The 20551-nt window shown below is 34.5% G+C and overlaps 1 protein-coding gene and 1 non-coding gene across 3 annotated transcripts in view; both read right to left on the bottom strand.

The window, feature by feature from the left end:
- The window catches only part of LOC5567705, a 41505-nt gene extending 23439 nt beyond the window's left edge, over positions 1 to 18066 (bottom strand). Inside the window, exon 1 of one of the 2 annotated variants that reach the window (XM_001651821.2) lies at positions 17540 to 18066. In XM_001651821.2, coding sequence (XP_001651871.2) covers positions 17540 to 17624 — 85 coding nt within the window. In that variant the 5' untranslated portion in view covers positions 17625 to 18066. Of the gene's footprint in view, positions 1 to 16912; positions 16956 to 17539 lie in introns of those variants that run through there. The other variant, XM_021844092.1, reaches the window with a different exon arrangement.
- On the bottom strand, positions 11757 to 11829 carry Trnas-aga. The gene has a single exon. It is a non-coding gene; the product is annotated as a tRNA-Ser (tRNA).
- Positions 18067 to 20551: the final 2485 nt, after the last annotated feature.

The following is a 20551-nucleotide window of genomic DNA, read 5'->3' on the forward strand; positions in this document are numbered from 1 at the left end:
CTTTATGTGTACGAATTGATCTGAAGCATATTAATTTTCTTTGAGTTCTTTCTTTAATTGATCTGAAGCATGCTAGAGTTCTTTGAGGTGGCAACATTTGGTCACAATAATGAATATTTGCAAGATTGTATCCGACATTAGAGACAAAACTGCAGGGTTTGTTAATTTGGTATCAAGAGTAACCACCTTATATGCAAAGAAAAAATCGTATTTATGTTACCATAGAAAAGGACACGAAAAAAAAGAAAAAGAAATGGTTAAATTTATTCCTTTGTAGGTAACAAGGTTGCACGAAACATCGGAACTTTCAATTCAACTTCTCAAGTGGCCGGTACTAAGGGATCTCCACCTATGTTATTACTTTTATAATTTTAGAAACAGCCTTATATCGGAAAACACATTAAATTGTATGACCACTTCAATATCGATAGGTAAGGATGAGAATGCACCTTAACGGTATCAAAACGGAAATCAACTAATCCTTCCTCAAACGAGACAATTGGTTTTAAAAGTATCTGAAAACGCCACTTGCTGAATCAAGTGGCTCGATGTCTGAAGTGGTATCGTATACTTCCGGAACATAGGCAATACTTCTAATCAGTTGTGAAATTACGATACTACGCGCTGGACGGCTCGACTGGACTAAACGATTTTATCAAAGACTTGAGCAATCATAATAATCAATCAAAATAATTGAAACTAAGTTTCAGGTGATAATAAACAAAAAAAAATAAACAAAAAAAAATAAACAAAAAAATACCTAAACATTGTTTTTGCATTTGAACAGATGCACGAATATGGAATTTGGTAGATTCTAGACACAAATCACTATTGAATTAGATATCGCTAAATAGTGTCTTACCATCTTGTTGTGACAATAGTAACATGTATGAATTCGTATTCGTAATTCGCTGTAGCACTGTAGCACAAATTGTGAAGTGGTGGATCATTCAATGAAGACACAAAATTCAATCTTTGCGAGATGGTGCTATTATTCTGAACTGCACAGTATATAATCATAGTTATTTCAAAAAACACATTTCTATTTTACTCTTAGAATATGGAAAATGCAGGTCAAATATAAATGAATAAATTTAGTCAAATATTTACTAAACGCACATTAAACAAAACTATTGATTATTTAGAATTTCATGCTATTCTAAATAATTATTCTGGAAAACTAAACATTTTTTAAAATAACATTTTAAAAAGATCTTGACACACGTCTAGCAATTATTTTTTTGGGATTTGATCTAGAGGTTGAGAATGGGTCAAAATATAACGTATCTGAAATATCTTAGGCAATATTTTGAATATTGACGAAACATTTCATTGTTAATTTTAAATAAAACATTTTATTGTTAATTTTAAATAAATCACAAAGAGCATAAAAATTACGCCTTTTTAAATTGATTTAGGAATAGAAAATCGCACACTAAGAAAGATAAAACCACTTTTTTAATTTTATAAAATCGAAATACGCGTATCTGTTAAAGGATACAAACTCTAGTGGAATTGAATGGTATAGTACTCAATTCGGGTTTTTCATCTACTTATTTACATATAGTTTTTTTCGGCATGTTTTTACTTGTAGAAGTCAAGTGATCATGTTTAAGCAGAAATTTTAATTTTATATACATACTACGAAAAATAATATTTTTGATCCATTTGCAGTTCAAATCTAGGACATATTTGTTAAAAAAAAAGTGTTCATGTTTGAGAACAAATGTAAATGTTCGACCTCACTGAAAATTTATTTTGAGTAAAAACTACTAAAAAACAACTATTTCCTTAACTTTTCTGTCTATAAGTTAAAATTGAAGATAATGAGATGTATTTTTTCGGCACGAGCGTGCTTGTAGAAGTCAAGAGACCATATTTTGATAAAGATAGAAATTTTTAATTACTTTCAAACTTCTCGGTGAAATAAATTTTGAGTGTTTATTTTTTTAATCGAACATATTCACTTGCCTGTAACAATGAATTTAATGTCGGGAAAACTATATGTCGTTGCTTTTAATTTTAAGTTACAGGCAAACGGGTCCAAAAATAGGGGTTTTCGTGAAAAAGTGAAAAAAATTTTAGTGTAATAAAAAATTTTAATTTCTGCTCAAACATGTTCACTTAACTCCTACAAGTTAATTGATGTCGAAAAAAACTATATGACACAGCTTTCAATTTTGATTTACAGACAAAAAAGCTCAGGAAATACGTTTTTTGTGTAATTTTTTGGATAAAATAAATTTTGAGTGTTATAGAAAATTTATTTTTTTACTCGAACATGTTCACTTGATTATCACAATAAATTTTATGTAAAAAAAATATATATATGCCATAGCTTTGAATTTTGAGTTACAGGCAAACGGGACCAAAATACGAATGTTCGTGATAGTTTAAGTAAAAGAAATTTTGAGTGTAATAAAAAAATCAATTTCTGCTCCAAAATGTTCACTTCACTTCTACAAGTGAATCCGTGCCGAAACAACTACACTCCCGTGCAAAAGTTTGGGTTCACCTCCTCAAAAACACACAAAAGTGTTCCGTCCATATCTCTGTGATTACACGTTCAATTGAAACTCATTAAGCCGCATTCGAAAGGCAACGAGTTATTATTACGTCGTATGTATTTTTCCAATAACATTTTTTGAATTTTGTATACTAAATTTTTACTTAAAGTTGTTACATTTTTCAAAAAACCACACTGAAAAATCATATCTAATTTCCTCAGCATTGGATCGACCAAAATTTTTAATCATAGTGCCATTAGAATCGTAATTTTATATTCTTTGAAGAGACCCCACTAATTTTTTGCGGAAAAGTCCGGAAAGTATTCAAAATCAATGAAACAGTCAGTCAAGTCATCGTGCAGAAGTTTGGGTTCACCCCTCAGTATGATGCAAATCGTGCAATAGTTTGGGTTCACCTGAGCCGCACGCAGATAATTTTTGTCAATATCTCTGCCATTTTTCAATCGATTTTAATAGTTTAAAGCTTTTTGAGCGCAAATAATGGCGCGTACATGATTGGTTTGAGATTTCACAGATTTAAGTAAGTTCAGGTGAACCCAAACTTTTGCACGATGACTTGACTGACTGTTTCATTGATTTTGACTAGTTTTCTCTTCAAATAATATAAGATTACGATTCTAATGACACCTTGTTTTAAAATGTTGGTCTCTCCAATGCCGAGGAAATTAGCTATGTTTTTTCAGTGTGTTTTTTTGAAAAATGTCACAACTTTAAGTAAAAATTTAGTATACAAAGTTCAAAGAATGTTTTTGGAAAACTACATACGAAGTAAGAATAACTCTTTGACTTTCGAATGCGGCTTAGAGAGTTTCAATTGGACGTGTAATCACAGAGATATGGACTGAACACTTTTGCATGTTTTTTAGGGGGTGAACCCAAACTATGCACGGGAGTGTACATGTCATAGCTTTGAGTTTTTAATTACAGATGAACAAACCCGGAAAGTATGTTTATGTTGCCTTGTAAGTTAAAACAATTTTGAGTGTATTCAACCTTTTATTTTTGACTATACAATATTCACTTGAATGTTACAAGTAAATTTATGTTGAAAAAATTTCAATTCATCGCCTTTAACCCCTCTACCGGCAGCTTCATTTTTTACCCAAGAAAAAATATTCAAATCGTGATAACTTTTTTGTTTCTTGATATTTTCGTACCAGTTTTTCACAAGCTGTCAAAAATCTCTTCTGGTTTTAGAATATGTATCGATATTGATTATTGGTCATCTGGAACCGGAGATATTGCGAAATTCCTTGGGGGACCGACGTGTAGTCATCACTCACGTGAATATCTAAGCCTACAGAATTTTTATCGTATTCGGATATTCACTCCTTGGAACAATACATTATTGAGAGTTAGTTGTGAAAAAATGAAGCAATTTGGTGGAACCGTCTTTTAGTAATGAGCATTTATGTTTCTGGTACCACGCTGGCCAAATAAAGTTCTTGAAAACTTCAAGAAACCCTATATCGTAATTTTCAGATTTCTCCAAGAATACTGAACCGATTTGCATGATTTTTTTTAAAGTAGCTCCTTCTTACCTGGCAATGTATAGCCCCTATTTTATTGTTTTGATAAATTGGCCAAAAACAAAATGGCCGCCAAAAACATTTTGTATGGAGAATGTCGGTCCCCCAAAGAACATTGGAATATCTTCAAAACCAGATCACCAATGATTATTATCGACATGGATTCTCAAACTAGAAGAGTTTTTTGAGAACTTGTGAAAAAATGGTGCAAAAATACCAAGAAACAAAAAAGTTATCGCGATTTGAATTTTTATTTGCGGTAAAAAATGAAGCTGCCGGTAGAGGGGTTAATATTGATATACCAACAAAAAAGCTCTGGAAATACGTTTTCTGTGTGGTTTATATATAAATAAATATTTCAATTTCTGCTCAAACAAGTTCACTTCATTTCTACAAGTGAATTCATTCCAAAAAAAACTACATACCATAGCCTTCAGTTTTGATTTACAGACAAAAAAGCTCAGAAATTACGTTTTATTGTTTTACACAAGAAAACCGGATAAATAAAATTCAATTTTTGCCAATGAACCGTTCCAATTCCGCCATGGACATTCAACCACTCAACAACTTTTACGTGTAACAAATTTGATCCGTTTCAACAAATCTGTAGGCTTTTCCATTGGTCTTGCTTTTCTAGACATAGAAAAAGCATTCGACAGTGTTTGGCATATGAAGGCAAGATAGTAAAATTAAAAAAAACTCTAATTTTCTAACATATATTGTTGGAATAATTCAAAGTTATCTGTCAAATCGTACACTACAGGTTAATTATCAGAACTCCAGGTCTGAAAGATTTCCTGTAAGAGCTGGTGTTCCTCAAGGCAGCATTTTGAGACCAATATTATACAATATTTTCATATCTGACTTACCTGAGTTACCTTAGGAATGCCAAAAATCCTTGTTTGCTGATGACACAGGTATCTCCGCCAAAGGACGAAGTCTGCGTGTCATCTGCAGTCGATTGAAAAAAAGTTTGGATATATTTTCTTCCTACTCGCAAAAATGGAAGATTTCTCCTAGTGCTTCCAAAACTCAACTAATAATATTCCTACATAAACCAAAAGCTTTTTATTCGAAACCTTTAAGAAGACATGTTGTCACGATGAGAGGGGTTCCAATAAATTGGTCAGATGAAGTTAAGTATCTATGGCTCTTGCTAGATACAAATTTAACTTTCAAAAATCACATTGAGGGCATTCAAGCCAAATGTAACAAATATATAAAATGTTTGTATCCACTTGCTAACAGAAAATCGAAACTTTTGTCTTAAGAACAAGCTTTTGATCTTCGAACAAATGTTCATGCCAGCCATGTTGTATGCTGTACCAATATGGACTAGCTGTTGTAATTCCAGGAAAAAAGCTCTGCAGAGGATTTAAAATAAAATTTTAAAAATGATTCTTATGCTTCCTTCCTGGTGAAGTATCAATGAACTACATAGAATATCCAATGTAGAAGCTTTGGAACAAATTTCGAATAAAATAATTAAAGATCGGACTCGATTATCCGGAGACTCGATTATCCGGGGACTCGATTATCCGGGATTCCATTATCCGGAATTTTAGACTCGATTATCCGGAATTTGTTTTTTGATGTTCTTGTTTTTCAATTTTTATGCATAAATATGGAATAATTTGGTTTTGCAGTTTTGAACGCATTTAAGAAAAGGGGGGTTTGAAAAATTGTTTTTTGTGTATGCTGGTCAAAAAAAAAATTTTTTTCTTTTGAAGACCCCTACTGTTCCTAAAAATAATTGCTGGCTACACCACCGCATCATATAAATAAAACAACAAAAAAAGATAATATTTAAGTTCTTTTATCTAAGATTTCAATTGTTTTTTCTTGGTGATTTGATTATCCGGAGTGAAAAAAAAAATCGATACTCCGGATAATCGAGTCCGACTTGTATTAATTTTAGACAGAAATCGTTGCAATCTTCTATTGCCACGACTAATGCGTTATATATTTAGGTTGAGTTAGGTTAAGTGAATTGAAAGTGTTTTTTTCTCTTACAAGCAGGTGAAATCAACTCACCTGTAAAAAATCTGAACTGCTACGGCAAATGAAATGTTATATGTTGTTAACAAAATGTTAATAAAACCTTAATTTTGTGAAACCAAATTAGTTAAATAAATAAAGATGATAGTGTTGTCTAACACAGAACACTTAGATATAAGAAATGAATGTAATGTTTGAAATGATACTAATAAAGAATTAAAAATAAGAAAAGAAACTAACTAATAGCAAAACAGCTTAAAATCTTGCTATGCAGTTTGGAAGCACGCATAATTTTAATTTAGGACTCCCGGGATAAGCTTCAGTTTTTGTCCCGAATCCCGGGACAAGCAAAATGGCCGGGAAATGGAAACTCTAGAGTGCATTATTTATTAAAAAATCGAAACCAACGAAAAATTTTGATTCACGCTTGAAAAAGGTGTGCTGCTTTGAAAAGAGTTAATGAAAACAAATTTTTTGTATGAATTAAGATCGGTGTCTGGGAATCAAAGCGCCCGGGCAATTCAAATCAACACGATAGAACGTTTTGTCTAAATCGAGAAATTTGTACCATGATTTGATCAACATTACTAAAACAAATGATCGGGTACAAAATTCAAAATTTTCCACCCATCCAAGTTGAATGTGGCATCTAGAAATGTTTCTACCGGTTTGCAATAGAGCAACGATACGGAACTCTTTCAAACTGCCCGCAAGACTGGCCACTAAATTACATGACACTCACGCAAACAACCGCCTCCAAATACGTAGCTAGGCATATATCGGTGATATGAGAAAACGGAAGCACAAAAGTTAGATAACCAGTCTATGTAAAACAATTATTCGAACGGATCCTGCTGATGTAGGCCGAATTCGGTTGCGTTTGGCAGACAATCTCTTGTTATTTATACCGGTGCAGCCGTTTTTGGGTACGTACATGAACTCTGCATAATTTCCCGAGGCAATCAACTCCAGATTTACCGGTGGATTATTGCGCTGCACATCGAGCAGGAAAGAAATGTGGGCCCAAAATTCGGTTGCACGTTCTCTGCTTTGCTGCTAGAGCACTAGGGCACGAGTTTGATTCCGCTCCGACGCGGTGAAGAAGATGTAGATAAGCAGTAAACAGCAGTTGTTGAAGCACATTTCTATTTGAAATAGGTACGTTTGATCCGAACTGCTAACGGTAATAGATCAAACAGCAGCTGATCAAGTTGTGTCTATTGGCGAAGGGAAAGGAAAAAGCTGCTGAATAATTCACCTAGCAATGACCAATAGGTTGATAATTATTATTTGTCATCTCCTGCATCGAAAATAGGAAGCCAGATTGTTTAATTTTATTATTAGGGGAACATGGTCCAAGACGCACTGATGGGGTAAAATGGCTCACCTCATTGAATCATTCCTAGAACGTTTCAATTTGTATTTTTTGCCAAACGATGTTAAAATATGTTTACCCAAGAGTTGCCGCCACAACCCTTGGACATAGACTCATAGATTTTTCGTTAATTTTCTGGTGAAATCCAACATTTTTCTCTTTTTTTGCCTAAATATTAAGGTTTTCCGATGATTTCATTAAGGAATAAGCGTTTCCATACCACAGAGCAAACTCTTGGAGAAACATGGTTGCTAACTACTAGTTCTCCGTACTAAATGGCATTCTACCCCATGCATTTGGTCATTTTGAACCACCCCTATTCATCAACCAACTTTTCTACACGATTTAAACCCGTTAAAAACTCAAATTTGGGACATGTTTTTATGATGGTAGCTAGCAAATATTGTAAAGTTACTGTTAGGACTTCGAATGGCGTTAAAATGTGGTTCCCATTAGGAGGAAACGACACAAATCCTTAAAGTGGCATTTTGAACCATTTGACCCTACTCATCCTACCTTCGACCAGCCGATGGACGCAAATAATAAAGACTATTTACACCGTCTTCAGCCAAAGGCTGCACAGACTGAACAATCACGAACATTAGGCAACGGACAACACAGAACACCCATTGGCCCAGTGATGAATTTTTCGTTTGACGAAAAGTTTCCACCGACTGGAGCGGGAATCGAACCCACGCTTCGTGGCACAATACGCCTAAACGACTGACGCCGCTAACTGCAAGGCCACGAAGCCCACAATAATAATAGATTTATCTATTTGTCATTCCGATAGAACATTATGTTACAGTATTTTTTTGATAATTCAATCCACCGAGCATGGCAAATGAGGCCTACAATTTTGCGTGAGCTATATGTTTGATACGAACTAATCAATATAATTTTTACTAAATTGAATTTATGAACATCGTTGCTCCTTCCACACAAAATGCGTTGTTTCTTTTACATGGCCAGATATAACACTTTTTTTTTTATCAAAGCGTACCGTTTAAGTAACAAAAGTATAAAGTTCGTTCGTGAGTATTTAATACCACCTAGCACAATTGTATAAACAATGGAAAACTTTGATACTTTGTTAAGTTTATGCACCACGAATGTAAATTGATGAGTAGAATACTGATCCATCAAAAATTATTCTATGGGTATTGTGAACATATGTGACGAAATGAGCTTTTATAAACAATATGACTACTTTTGCAGTTTGCTTGAAATGGCTCTTATATATTCATAATAAAACGACTCTAAAGTAAAGAAAGCTTTCAATTAATTACTGTGGAAGTGCTCATAAGAACATTATGCTGAGAAGCAGGCTTTGGCCCAGTGAGGACGTTAATACCAGGAATAAGAAGAAGAAGCAGAACATTTTTCTAGCTTAATTATTGAAGAATGTTTCTTGATTTTTTAAGGGAAGAATAAATGAAAACAACTATTTAGAGGATTTCTAAAACTCAAAAATTGTGATGTATTGCAAATGTTCGATTTTCAGAAAAAATTGGGATAACTTTTATATCCGTTGTAAGAATACATGATTATCGAACGATACAAATAACTGACTATTATCTGAATCTGAATAATTTCATAAAAATCTATCATACAATTTTGAAAACTATCCTGGATCTGAATCTGACCATTGTTCGATGATTTTTTATTAGTTATATTCACTAGCAGAAACCCAACATATTTATTTCTGAAATCTTAATACTGCAGCAGTTGCGCTGGTGCGTTTTGTACAACATTGTTGGAAAATCCTCGCTTGTCGTGTACAACCACAGCGGCATGGTTCTAACAATGGCGAAAAGCGCAACAATTTGAAGGTTAAATATAATATATTAAAAATCTGCAAAAGATCCTAAATCTTCCCCTAGTTTGTTCCATAAAAAATTGAGCAGGAGAAGTTTAACAAGACCTGTAGGGATAAAGTAAACCTTTTTTTGTAACTCACAATTTCTTGAGAACATTTTGAAGTTTGTTCGCATTTTTTTAAATTTTTAAGAATTTCAATGCTTTATGGTCTTTCGATGAGGCAGAACATTTGTGCTACCCCTATTTGTTGTTAACTATTCCTTTCGGATCAGATTCTCTTCGACCTCATTTTTCTATAGATAATGAGTTACACTAAGAACTCATGAAGACTACAATTTATGTTGGACCATTATGCAATTTGATTACAGGGGTGAAAAATCGTCTGTTCCGAAAACAATATGTATTTTGACAGAACTGTTATGCGCGGCAAGAAATTGTAACAAAAAATCAGAAATTGGCCCGCAATATGCTGCAGCTTAAGCACTACTGATGTAATGCTATAGACGCATTCCGTGCCAACCCGAACATATGTTGGTATCACCCTTTCAGGTTTCAATGAAACTTTCTGGATGCATACCTAGTTTTTTTCTGGAATTTATCTGGATTATCTTAGGAAAAGCCCAAACTATTTTAGACGATTTTTTTTTTCAAAATAAAGTTATGGGAAAATGACAACTCCTACAGAAAAAAAAATTGTTTGGATGACTTGTAGATAATTGTCAAAATAAATAAAAATTTCAATTATTTGAAAAAAATCTTATTTGAAAAAAATCCTAAAAAAATCTTTTTTCAGGCCTACACTGAAAACAATTTAATGGTCATTTTTCATTTTAACCTTTTACAGTTTAAAAATTCTGTAGGTTGGCAATCGTTCGATCGATTTTGATGAAATTTACAGGAAAAATCATAGATAAGCTATATTTTTGATTCATGTATTGAGAATTTTGAATTCGGTGATGGTTTTGGACTTAGGTCCAAATATGTCGGGGTACCAAGTATAATGAAAATTATGATGGAAATGCAAGAAACCTTATCGAAAACTTTGAAAAATCAATAAAACATTGATTTAATTGAGTATGGTGACTATTGTTGTCGTTCCTGGAATATGGTCACCGGATATCAGTTCCAGTAGGAATCCTCAAGGGACATTTTTGAAATACCAAGCACTGATACCTACCGAAGGCTTAACATTCGTAATTTTTTACCCATAAGTTAATAAATACCGCGCCATGAATTATAAAGTTGTTCTGATTATTTTCGGACACTCGGTGACAGGTTTCGATAGGGCTTCACATGGTCACTTTAGACACCTCTTGTGCAGTTGTCGTGTGATGGCTTAAATATCATGATTTTTCATATAGCATTGAATATAAATATTCTCACAACCTTCCTTTTATGTGTGGCCTTACAACCTAACCGGAATAGAGCCTTCTTCTCTTATTTATTTGTAAATTCATCATTTGTCGTATTTGTGTGCAATATTCTCCAACCCAAAACAGTTGATACATTCTGCCAAGCAGATCACTTTTACACTATTTTTTTTGACTTTCAACATAATTTCCTTTTCAAAGGGTATTTATACCCCAACAAATTCGCCCCTAGGTGCAAAACCATCACCGATGGTCATTTATGATTGTTCCTGAAAATTTAATCAAAATCAAACGATCGAATCCTTTCAAATAAAATAATTCTGAAACTTTGATGTCGGCACCCAGTACTGTAAAGGTTCATGAAATTGTATCCCAAGATAGGGTATTATCGCTGACAGACGTTCAAGCAGGAACAAATTTATTCAAATTTCTTGTTTAAATTATACCGTGGTGCCATCTATGGAACAAATTGCTACAGTGCTGTGGCAGTTCGTATAACCACGTGGCTTCGACTGCTCGCTTACCACCCATTCCTGCATTGTACGGAAATATCAAAACAACCACTCTAAAATCATGCCCATAATTGTGAAACTTGCACACCGATTAAGTTGCATAAGTAGAGGGACACGGGACAGTATGGACACCCTAAGGAATTTTCCAATCTTGACTGGCAAGACATTAATATTACACTGTATTTTATATGCAGTAGGGGAAAGTCCTCAGCCGGACAGCCTCTATGCCCAAACAGTTTGATTTTTTCGAAAACGATAATGATATTAAGATTTTAGTATTCCAGGATTATACTGAAACACATTTTTGCAGTGTATACAAAGTATGACGTTTTCATGTCCAAATGTAAACAAACAGTAGCTGTCAAAAGTTTCACCTGATTCGATCTATTGAAAAAATGTGAAACGAGAAAATTTCATACAAGTGTAGCCACAAATGTTTCATATAATTTAAGCTGAATCGTCACAATGCAAAATGTACACGAAAATGTGGAATTTCAAAGAAACGTAATACTTTTGTAAAACAATTGCAAGTCCAACAACTACCGAAGAGCTGAACATTACATATACTTTGGAATTGGATTAAATGGACAAATTGATGTGAAGTTTTTCGAAAAAGTTACACGTCTTCTCAGTGAGAATCGAACTCACGACTCCCTGATCTCTAGTCAGGGCGCGTTACCACTACGCCATGAGAGGACCCATGAACGCAGAAGTTAACCTGAATTCTTTTTCAGCTCAATAATCACGTGGTCCTTTTTCGCAAAGTGCACCTCTTTCGGAAGAATTAGATGCCCATCCAAACACAACGCTTAATATTGATATCCAATGCCTAGCCCGAGAGCGCATTATTTTTTAGGTAATTCATAATTCGCTTTTTCATAAATGTAGGATATAAACAAAGCCGTAGCGTGCCCTTATGGCGCCCTTGGTGAACCTAAAGGGTGTCCACGATGAAATTGCCACACTATGAAATTGCTCTAACTTTTTAACCGTTGGGTAGAATTTAATGAAACTTTGGGTGGATTTAGTTCATAGTGCATTATTTACATCTTGCAAGTTTTAAAATCCTGTGATCAAAACTCGCGGAAATGGAGTCGAAAGAACAGCTCGTGCGTGATAAATGCGCATTCATCACGAGAACAAGGATCTCTCGCATTGTTTTATTGCTAAAACGTTGGGAATCGCGAATTCCACGGTGTCGCGAGTGATTATGCGGTTCGAGGAACGATTGACCGCCGATCGGAAACCCAGAAGTGAAGGAAAAAGTATTCCGTACAACACCAATAATCACAACCGCGTAGTTGGGGCCTTCAACCGAAACCCGAACGCCTCGGTTCGGGATGTGGCTAAAAACCTGCACTTAAGCCAAAGGTTTGTCCAGAAGGCCAAAACTAAGGCTGGGTTCCGAACGTTCAAGGTACAAAAGGCCCCTAATCGCGACGAGAAGCAGAACAAGTCCGCCAAAACCCGTGCCAGGAAGTTGTACCTCAACATGCTGACGAAAGTTGAATGCTGCATCATGGACAACGAAACATATTTGAAGGCCGACTTCAAACTGATCCCCGGCAACCTGTTTTTCACGGCCAAGGATAAGTTCAGCGTTCCGGAGCATGTCCGCACTCAGAAGATGTCCAAATTTGCGAAGAAATTGCTGGTTTGGCAAGCCATCTGCACGTGCGGGAAGCGGAGTGCACCTTTCGTGACCCAGGACACGATGAACGGACAGGTGTACATGAAAGAGTACCTCCAGAAGCGGCTGCTTCCTCTCCTGAAGGCCTACAACGTCCCAACAATCTTCTGACCGGATTTGGCCTCATGCCACTACTCCAAGGACGTTGCTAATTTTCGTGCCGAAAATGTTCAACCCTCCCAACACTCCGGAGCTCGGCCCCATCGAGTAGTACTGGGCGATTATGAAGCAGCGCCTTTAAACGACCTAAGGGAAGTGAAGACCGTCGAGAAACTGAAGAAAGTATGGGTTTACATGCAAAACACGGTTGATTAATAGGTTGTGCAGAATCTTATGGCCCGGGTTAAGGCCAAAGTACGGGCATTTGCGTATGGACTGTAAATAAAATACGAGTAAAATGATAAAATGAAGTTTAATAGTTATTTTTCAATCCCTGAAAATGTGATGGCATTCAGATGAAAACTCGAATTCTGCGAATCAATTTTGTGTGTGGCAATTTCATCGTGGACACCCTTTTTATATGAGCGCCCCTTAGCTAAAGCCGTTTTATTTTTTTGCAAAATATTTACAAGTTGTTGCAGATACAAGTTTATGTGAAGTACAAGGTGTCCGCAAATTATTATCATTGTATAAACTTTGAAGACAAAGCTCTATATTATTATTATTATTGAGCTGACAAGCTGTGACAAATTTCCGATTTAAAATATTTGTAAAACCAAGCCAAATGTACTGAGTGGTTTTAGAGAGATCTGTTATTCGAGATTGACGACGGAAGGGAGATGTTCATCGAACTCACTGGATTATAACCGTAACCGTATAATTTTCCAAAATATTGAAGCATATAACTAGTGGATTACTTCAAATAATAGTAGGAATTTTTTATTATTATTGACATTATTATTTTTTGGTTTTAGGGAGAAAACATCTCCACAATGGGTAGCGGTCCTCAGGAATAACGTCCCAGAAAAAAAAATTGCTTATCTCAATACGAAGCAATCATGAAGAAGTTACAGAAAATTTTATTTTTTGTTAACCTATAGATGTATTGAAAAAAGTACATATTTTTAGTGTTTTAAATGTGAGGTCATCTTTCCCATATTTTGTTGTTTGGATAATTTACCAGGGTGTTGGTTACCAGACACGTTGCAAAAGAGATACTTTATTTCAATTCTAGAGTTGTAACATCTCCAAACGATATCATGGTGGAGCTCAAGTATTTACGAATTTAGAATAGGTTTACCAAATAATGACCAATTAATCAAGTAATTTAGACGAATCCTTTCTGCAAGGAAAAAATAAATTCTTGTTTTCCAGGAAAATTGAGATGAATGAGGTCAAAAATAAATATTAGGAAATATGCATATTTTTTAAATATTATTTAAGTTTTATTTCTAAATGGTTACATAAAAGTTAATGGAAAATTAGGTCATTAGGTCAAAACTATTAATTAAATAATAAAACAAGCTATTTTCATTAGTTATTCGCTATAGGCCATTTTCAAAAGTTATTCTTTAGTCAAAATGATTTTTCTATGGAAAACACTTATTCTACTATACCGAAAACATGTGCAAAATTCACTGCAAATCAAAGATGATCGAGTTTTGTGACTGACCGATTTGACATGGAATCGTCGGATGGTCTCTGTCTAACAGAAGCAAATCCATATTGTCAGGTCAAACATTATCAAATTTCATGTGAAAAATAATAAAGTGTGTCGAGATATATAGAATAGATTCATAAAAAAGCGAATAATATTCAGCAGGTATCAGATGGTCGATGCTCAGTAAGATCGGACTAGATGATATTTTGGAGTTCTAAAGATACGTGAAAAACTCCATCAATTCTGATTTTTTTTGTAACAGATGTCTCATCAAATAGATAAGCTTCATTATTACTGAAAATAATGCAAATATTTTAAATTTCGAAAACTTAGGGTACATTTTCTAGAAAACATTAAAAACTACTTGGTCCAGTCTGTCCGAACACCGACCAGATGTTCCTCAAACATTATATAAAGTTGTTTAAATGGATAGAATTAATGTTGAAAAAATAGCTGTGGAAGAATGGATACATCGACAATCGCCGGTAAATCGATTTGTTCCTCTATTGTGCATGTATCGGTTGACGTTTTGAGAGCATTTGAATGTCTGTTAATCGTTTTTTAATAGTATCTTTCAATGTGGCGAATACTGGTACAACCTCCCTGCATGTAAAATATAACTATAGGTACAAAATTATCAGTATCGATTTTACACTCGGGTATAATTTACAGCAATAAATTAATTAACAAATGCGTAAAACTGTATGTGCAAGCAGAAAAATGATTGCATTGGACATGGTAAAATGTTTATAAACTTTTCTTAAAACAGTACGGTATGTTTATCAGTATTTGTCACCATGAGGAAAAATATGTTGTATGATTCAGTCAAAAGACTTGTGAATACTGTCATTTTAAATTAAAGCTTTCAATCCATATTTTGCAGGAAACACATAATAGCTGGTCACAAACTTTGTTTGTGTTGAAATATAGGGCACCGAATACTAGTTCTCCTGCACTAGGAATCGCCACGTTTATAATTTTGATTCTTGAAATCGCCACCCACATTGATTTCTTATGGAAGGTGGCAAAGAAGCAAATATATTATAGTAAATATATTTTCATCCATTATTTTCTCAACAAATTTTAAGGTTTCTTAAAATGTTGCCACATCATTACAAGGTGAATCGATGAACACTATACGATTCATGTTTATTTGTGCTGTAGAACGGTAAATAATCTGGGCGGATGAATACTGGTGCTATGAGAATGCCGGAACATCTACCCTAATATAATTTACATATATAACAAATATCGAGTAAGGGAAAGGGTGGTAAAATGAACACCTTAAGGGAATTATCTTGTTTCTGATAGAAAAACGAGAAATCTGTATAGTTCTATCGCACAACATCAAAAATAGGGATGTAATCTATAGCAGCGACGTGGATTCAGACTAAAATAGCAAAATTTTCACATATTTTCATCGCTATCAAAAAGCGATGCAAATGTTCATTTTACCTGCACTATGTGGGTAAAATGAACAGCGATTGGTGGTAAAACGAACACCATACAAAAATCGTGAGCAAACCAAATATTTCTGAAAATTTTCATTGCCCCACCAAAAATACATCCATTAATGATTGCAACCCATTCAAAAAGAATTCTAAAGATATCAGATTTGACATCATACCATAACGATATTCATCTCACTGAAAAACCTCAAGTCTTCCGGGCTAAAAGTAACGTCAATTCTATTTTTCAAACGTGGTTTTCTAAAATCTTTGTTTTCATTGATATTTTCACTTCAATTGGCCTACGTATCAACTCGAACACTCAAATTTATGCTCTGAATCGTCTGTGCGTGATAAAATTAATCGAAATTTGTTTTTTCTCGGTAAAAGGCACGGTGTTCATTTTACCACCCCTGTTCATTTTACCACCACTTCCCCTATAGAACACAAAATCAGCGCAACTGAGGTTCAACTTTTTCTATGATTCTATGAATCGACATCGAGATGTAGAAAATCGAATCATGCAGAGCTAACTGGATTCGCTCCAACCAGCATCTGTTTCTAACAATGAGCGGAGAAATCATCGTAGAAATTCAGAGGCAAGAGATCTCTGTGAAGGCCAACAACATGCTTAGTCCAAACAAGGTCTAAATCATGTAACCCTCGAATCGCCATTCTATTTCGTTCAGCTAACGGCATTAAAATATTGCTATCTAAATTTCTTCGTTGAATGTAAATAAATCTGGCACAGTTCCATTACGTTTTACACTTTTCACAAACTCAAGGCTATTGCAGAAGTAACGTTTTTTTGTAATCAATGTCATATCGTTTGACTTCGCTATCATACAAAAAATGACCTAAAAACTACACTTCGCACACATTTGGCTTGTGTTACTCCAATCCTTTAGGTGAGAGGTTTTATAATTCTATCCTGCTAAGTACGAATAATCACCAGACACCGTAACTTTATTACATTTCGAGACTATTATGCAAATTTAAGGCCAAACTCTTCTCATCAAAGCCACTAAATCCTTTAATCACCATATAAGCCGCGAATGCACACCCACATTTCGCCATAATGAGTACTTTTATTATGTGTACGCTCTCAACAGCTGTTCTATCAGCCATATGTTCCTGACTGCCATTTGAACTTTCGTAATTCGATGCGCCACCGCCAAACGACCGAAGAAGAGGTTGCGGTATGATTTCCCATGAAATGATCTCCGCTTCGCTTCAACTTTCGAAACCTTTCGTTTCTTTATTAATCCAATCTTGCTTGAACCATCGCGCGTTCCAGTAAGTTCCACTTTTTGCTGATTTTGAAGTTACACAAACACCGTCTAGTGTGGAAGAGAAGGCCAATGTATCAATCCAACGTGTGTTTCTTCTCGTGATTCTCGTTTACTGTATCAACAGAAAGTTGCATGACCTCTTTTCGCACTAGTCACTACCGTTATCTTCAACATCCACTTTTGATTTTTATTGCAACAAAATCATTATTTTAACCTCATCTCACATGCTTCACATCGATTAGAAAGGCGGCTGATCATGAACCTACAACATGTCTTCCAATATGACGACCAAAACCAGTTGTATGGCACCTATCTTCAAACTGTCCTGTAGACCCAACTATAAGTATAGGCAGATGAAAACACCTTTTCAACTTACTTGTAAATGCAGATGCACAAAAAGCCAGCTGAATAAAAAGCGTAAAAATAGACCAATGCACAACCATCAGCTTGTACAGCACCATTTTGCTTTATTATTTCCCCTAATCAATAATCTCTTGAATATTGAGTATTAACAGTACACTAAACGGATAGTCAGCCGTTATTTTATTCACCACTTTCAATCACATTGCGTAGTTACACAATTATTCTCACTTTCGAACCACCATCGAATGTACTTTCTTGAATATACCACTGCAATACTGCTTTTATTCCAGGACGATATTCCCAGTTGAACTTCACTTCAGACGAACGCGAGAAGGGAGACTTCACTAACGACCACGCCGGAGATAGATCCTCTTTGAGACTGTACCCTCTTCCAGTCGTATAAGATATACAATCATGGACGGAGGAGTGATTCAGCGACGACAACCCAACACTTCGCTCGATTACAAATCATAACACACGACGACGAATGAGCAGAAGCCAAACAACTACACAACTCTGGACAAACGCGTGGATAAAACTAACATCTGCTGAAACGATCTGAACTATACCAACCCATCCATACGCCATCGGCTCATATCGGAGCGCAACTCGCACGTTTGGAAGAAAGTGCTTCGTCGAATGTGATCTAAAGGGGGTGCGAAGGAAGCACACCAACACTACCAGTGGTTATTGCGGTGCGGTGATTGGAAGATTTTTTTTTATGAAAACAAAATGAAAACAGGTGTTTTCCTCCTACCTTTTCAAAAGACAGCCAAAGTAACAAGAATGTGTTTACATTACATTATGTTTATAAGCACAAGTTTGAAAATTGAAATAGCACAAAAAATATGTATTCCATATTGGTAAATCGATAAACAGCAACTTAGCATTGGAAACGAACATTAAAATGTGAATCTATATTTCTTTATAATGGTTAATAAGAAAAAAAACAATAAAAATAAAAAAAAAGAACTAAGAAAAAGTTAATAAGGGGGCTAAACAAATTAAAATATAGAAAAGAAAGATGACATTAAATAATAAAAATAAAACCAATGGGAAAATAAACAAAACACGAAAAACTCCATTGAAAAAATAAAACATCAGAACTAAAAACCAATAAGATTCCAAGAAAAACTTAAAAAGTTGATTGCTTATTATAAGATTTTCATCGAATTTAGATTTTAATCTACAAAATTTCGAGTATTGTAGGGCTTATTATCAGATTTTTCTTGAGGAATATTTAATTTGTTAATGCAAATTTACAACATTTTATTTGTAGTTTTTCATTGCGATTTTTTCGAAGAGCATATTCGCAAATGCTGTTTTGAAATTGTCAACTGCTAATTACACTCAATTATTGAATGTTTCGAATTATTTTCTTGAATATTTTCGGATAAACTTACTTGTGGGGAACAACCTTTCATATGCTATGTTAATCATTTTCATATTTCTGAAATCTCAGAAATTCATTAGAAATGTGTGCAAAGTGCGTTATTTGGATAGGTCGACGTTGTACAGTTGGATTCCGTTTTAAGTAACAACATTTAAAACTTCAGTTGCCAAAAAGGGGAAAATTGGATTTCATTTTCCTATAATTCATTTTAGGATTATAATTTGTATGTAGTTACGTCATTCTTGTTGAATCGAATGGTGTGGAACGATTAACCCGTCTTCAAGCAGCTTATTTTTTTATCACAAATTAATACTCAAAACGCGATAACTTATTTGTTTTTTTTTTTATATTTATGTGCAATTTTTCAAGTTATCAAATAGCTTTTCTAGTTTCAGAGTCCGTGTCGATATTGATCATTGGTCATCTGGTTTTGATGGTATTCCGATGTTCCTTGGGGGACCGACATTCTCCATATAAAATTTCGTTGGCCATCTTGATTTACGTCAATTACTCAAAAAAATAAAATGTAGATAATACAATACCAGGTAATAAGGAGCTCCTCTGAAAAAAACATACACATCGGTTAAATATTCTTAGAGATATCTAAATATATATATATATATATATATATATATATATATATATATATATATATATATATATATATATATATATATATATATATATGATGTTTTTGAAGTTTTCAAAATCTTTATTTGGCCAGCGTGAAACCATAACCATATATACCCTGATAGCCCTACATGTTTTTCCTCTTCTAGAAATCCATCTACGATTGACTTGGTCTTCACCGACTCTAGTCATCTTCGTAGCCAATTAGTTACTCATGCTGATTTTGATTCTGATCAGAGGCGCGTCCACGTTCGGAACCATGGGTAGGACAAACGTTAGCAATTTTCTTGTGAAGCCAAAAAAATGTTAACCCTGGGCTGGAAATTGAAAGTTACTATATTTGAGGAGCTCAAACACAAAACGGTGTAAGTGACATTTCGGTCGTTTTGAGTTAAGTCGAGGAAATTCTTCAGTTTCCAAGCGTTCTAACGATATTTTCAGGTGATTTTTCCGCTCAACTAAAATATATGTCAATCTATCCAGCAGGATACTTTTCACAAAAATGAAAACTAATACCGTATCGTGATTGTACCAACTGCGCACCATAGCGTACCTCGCGGGATTTTGAACGTACCTCACATTTTCATCAAAAACGGTGATCCTGCTGAATAGATGGTCGATTTTTTGAAAATCTAGGCAAACCGTTCCGATTTTTTCGGAAAACGCATGTACCAACGATGTACCTACCGGATCTAACCTCGGTTTTAAACGTACCTCAAAATTTTCCATACTTCCTTATATGAACTTTTTTAAATCGCTTTATATGTTTAATAATTGCACAGAATCGGATTCCTTGTAAAATTTTAGCCCGAAAACATGTATAAACTTTATACTCAAGTTGAAATTTGAGAACTTTATAGCAAAAAAACGTTATCTCATAACGCCATAAATGAGATTTAGAATAAACCATTTAATGTATACTACAAGATGTGTTCATATAATTGTCTGGATGTATGCAACACTCAACATTAAATATAGAAGCACAAACAAAACGATAGCCGT

This window comes from Aedes aegypti, chromosome 2 (assembly GCF_002204515.2).
Source record: "Aedes aegypti strain LVP_AGWG chromosome 2, AaegL5.0 Primary Assembly, whole genome shotgun sequence".
NCBI classification, from domain to species: domain Eukaryota; kingdom Metazoa; phylum Arthropoda; class Insecta; order Diptera; family Culicidae; genus Aedes; species Aedes aegypti.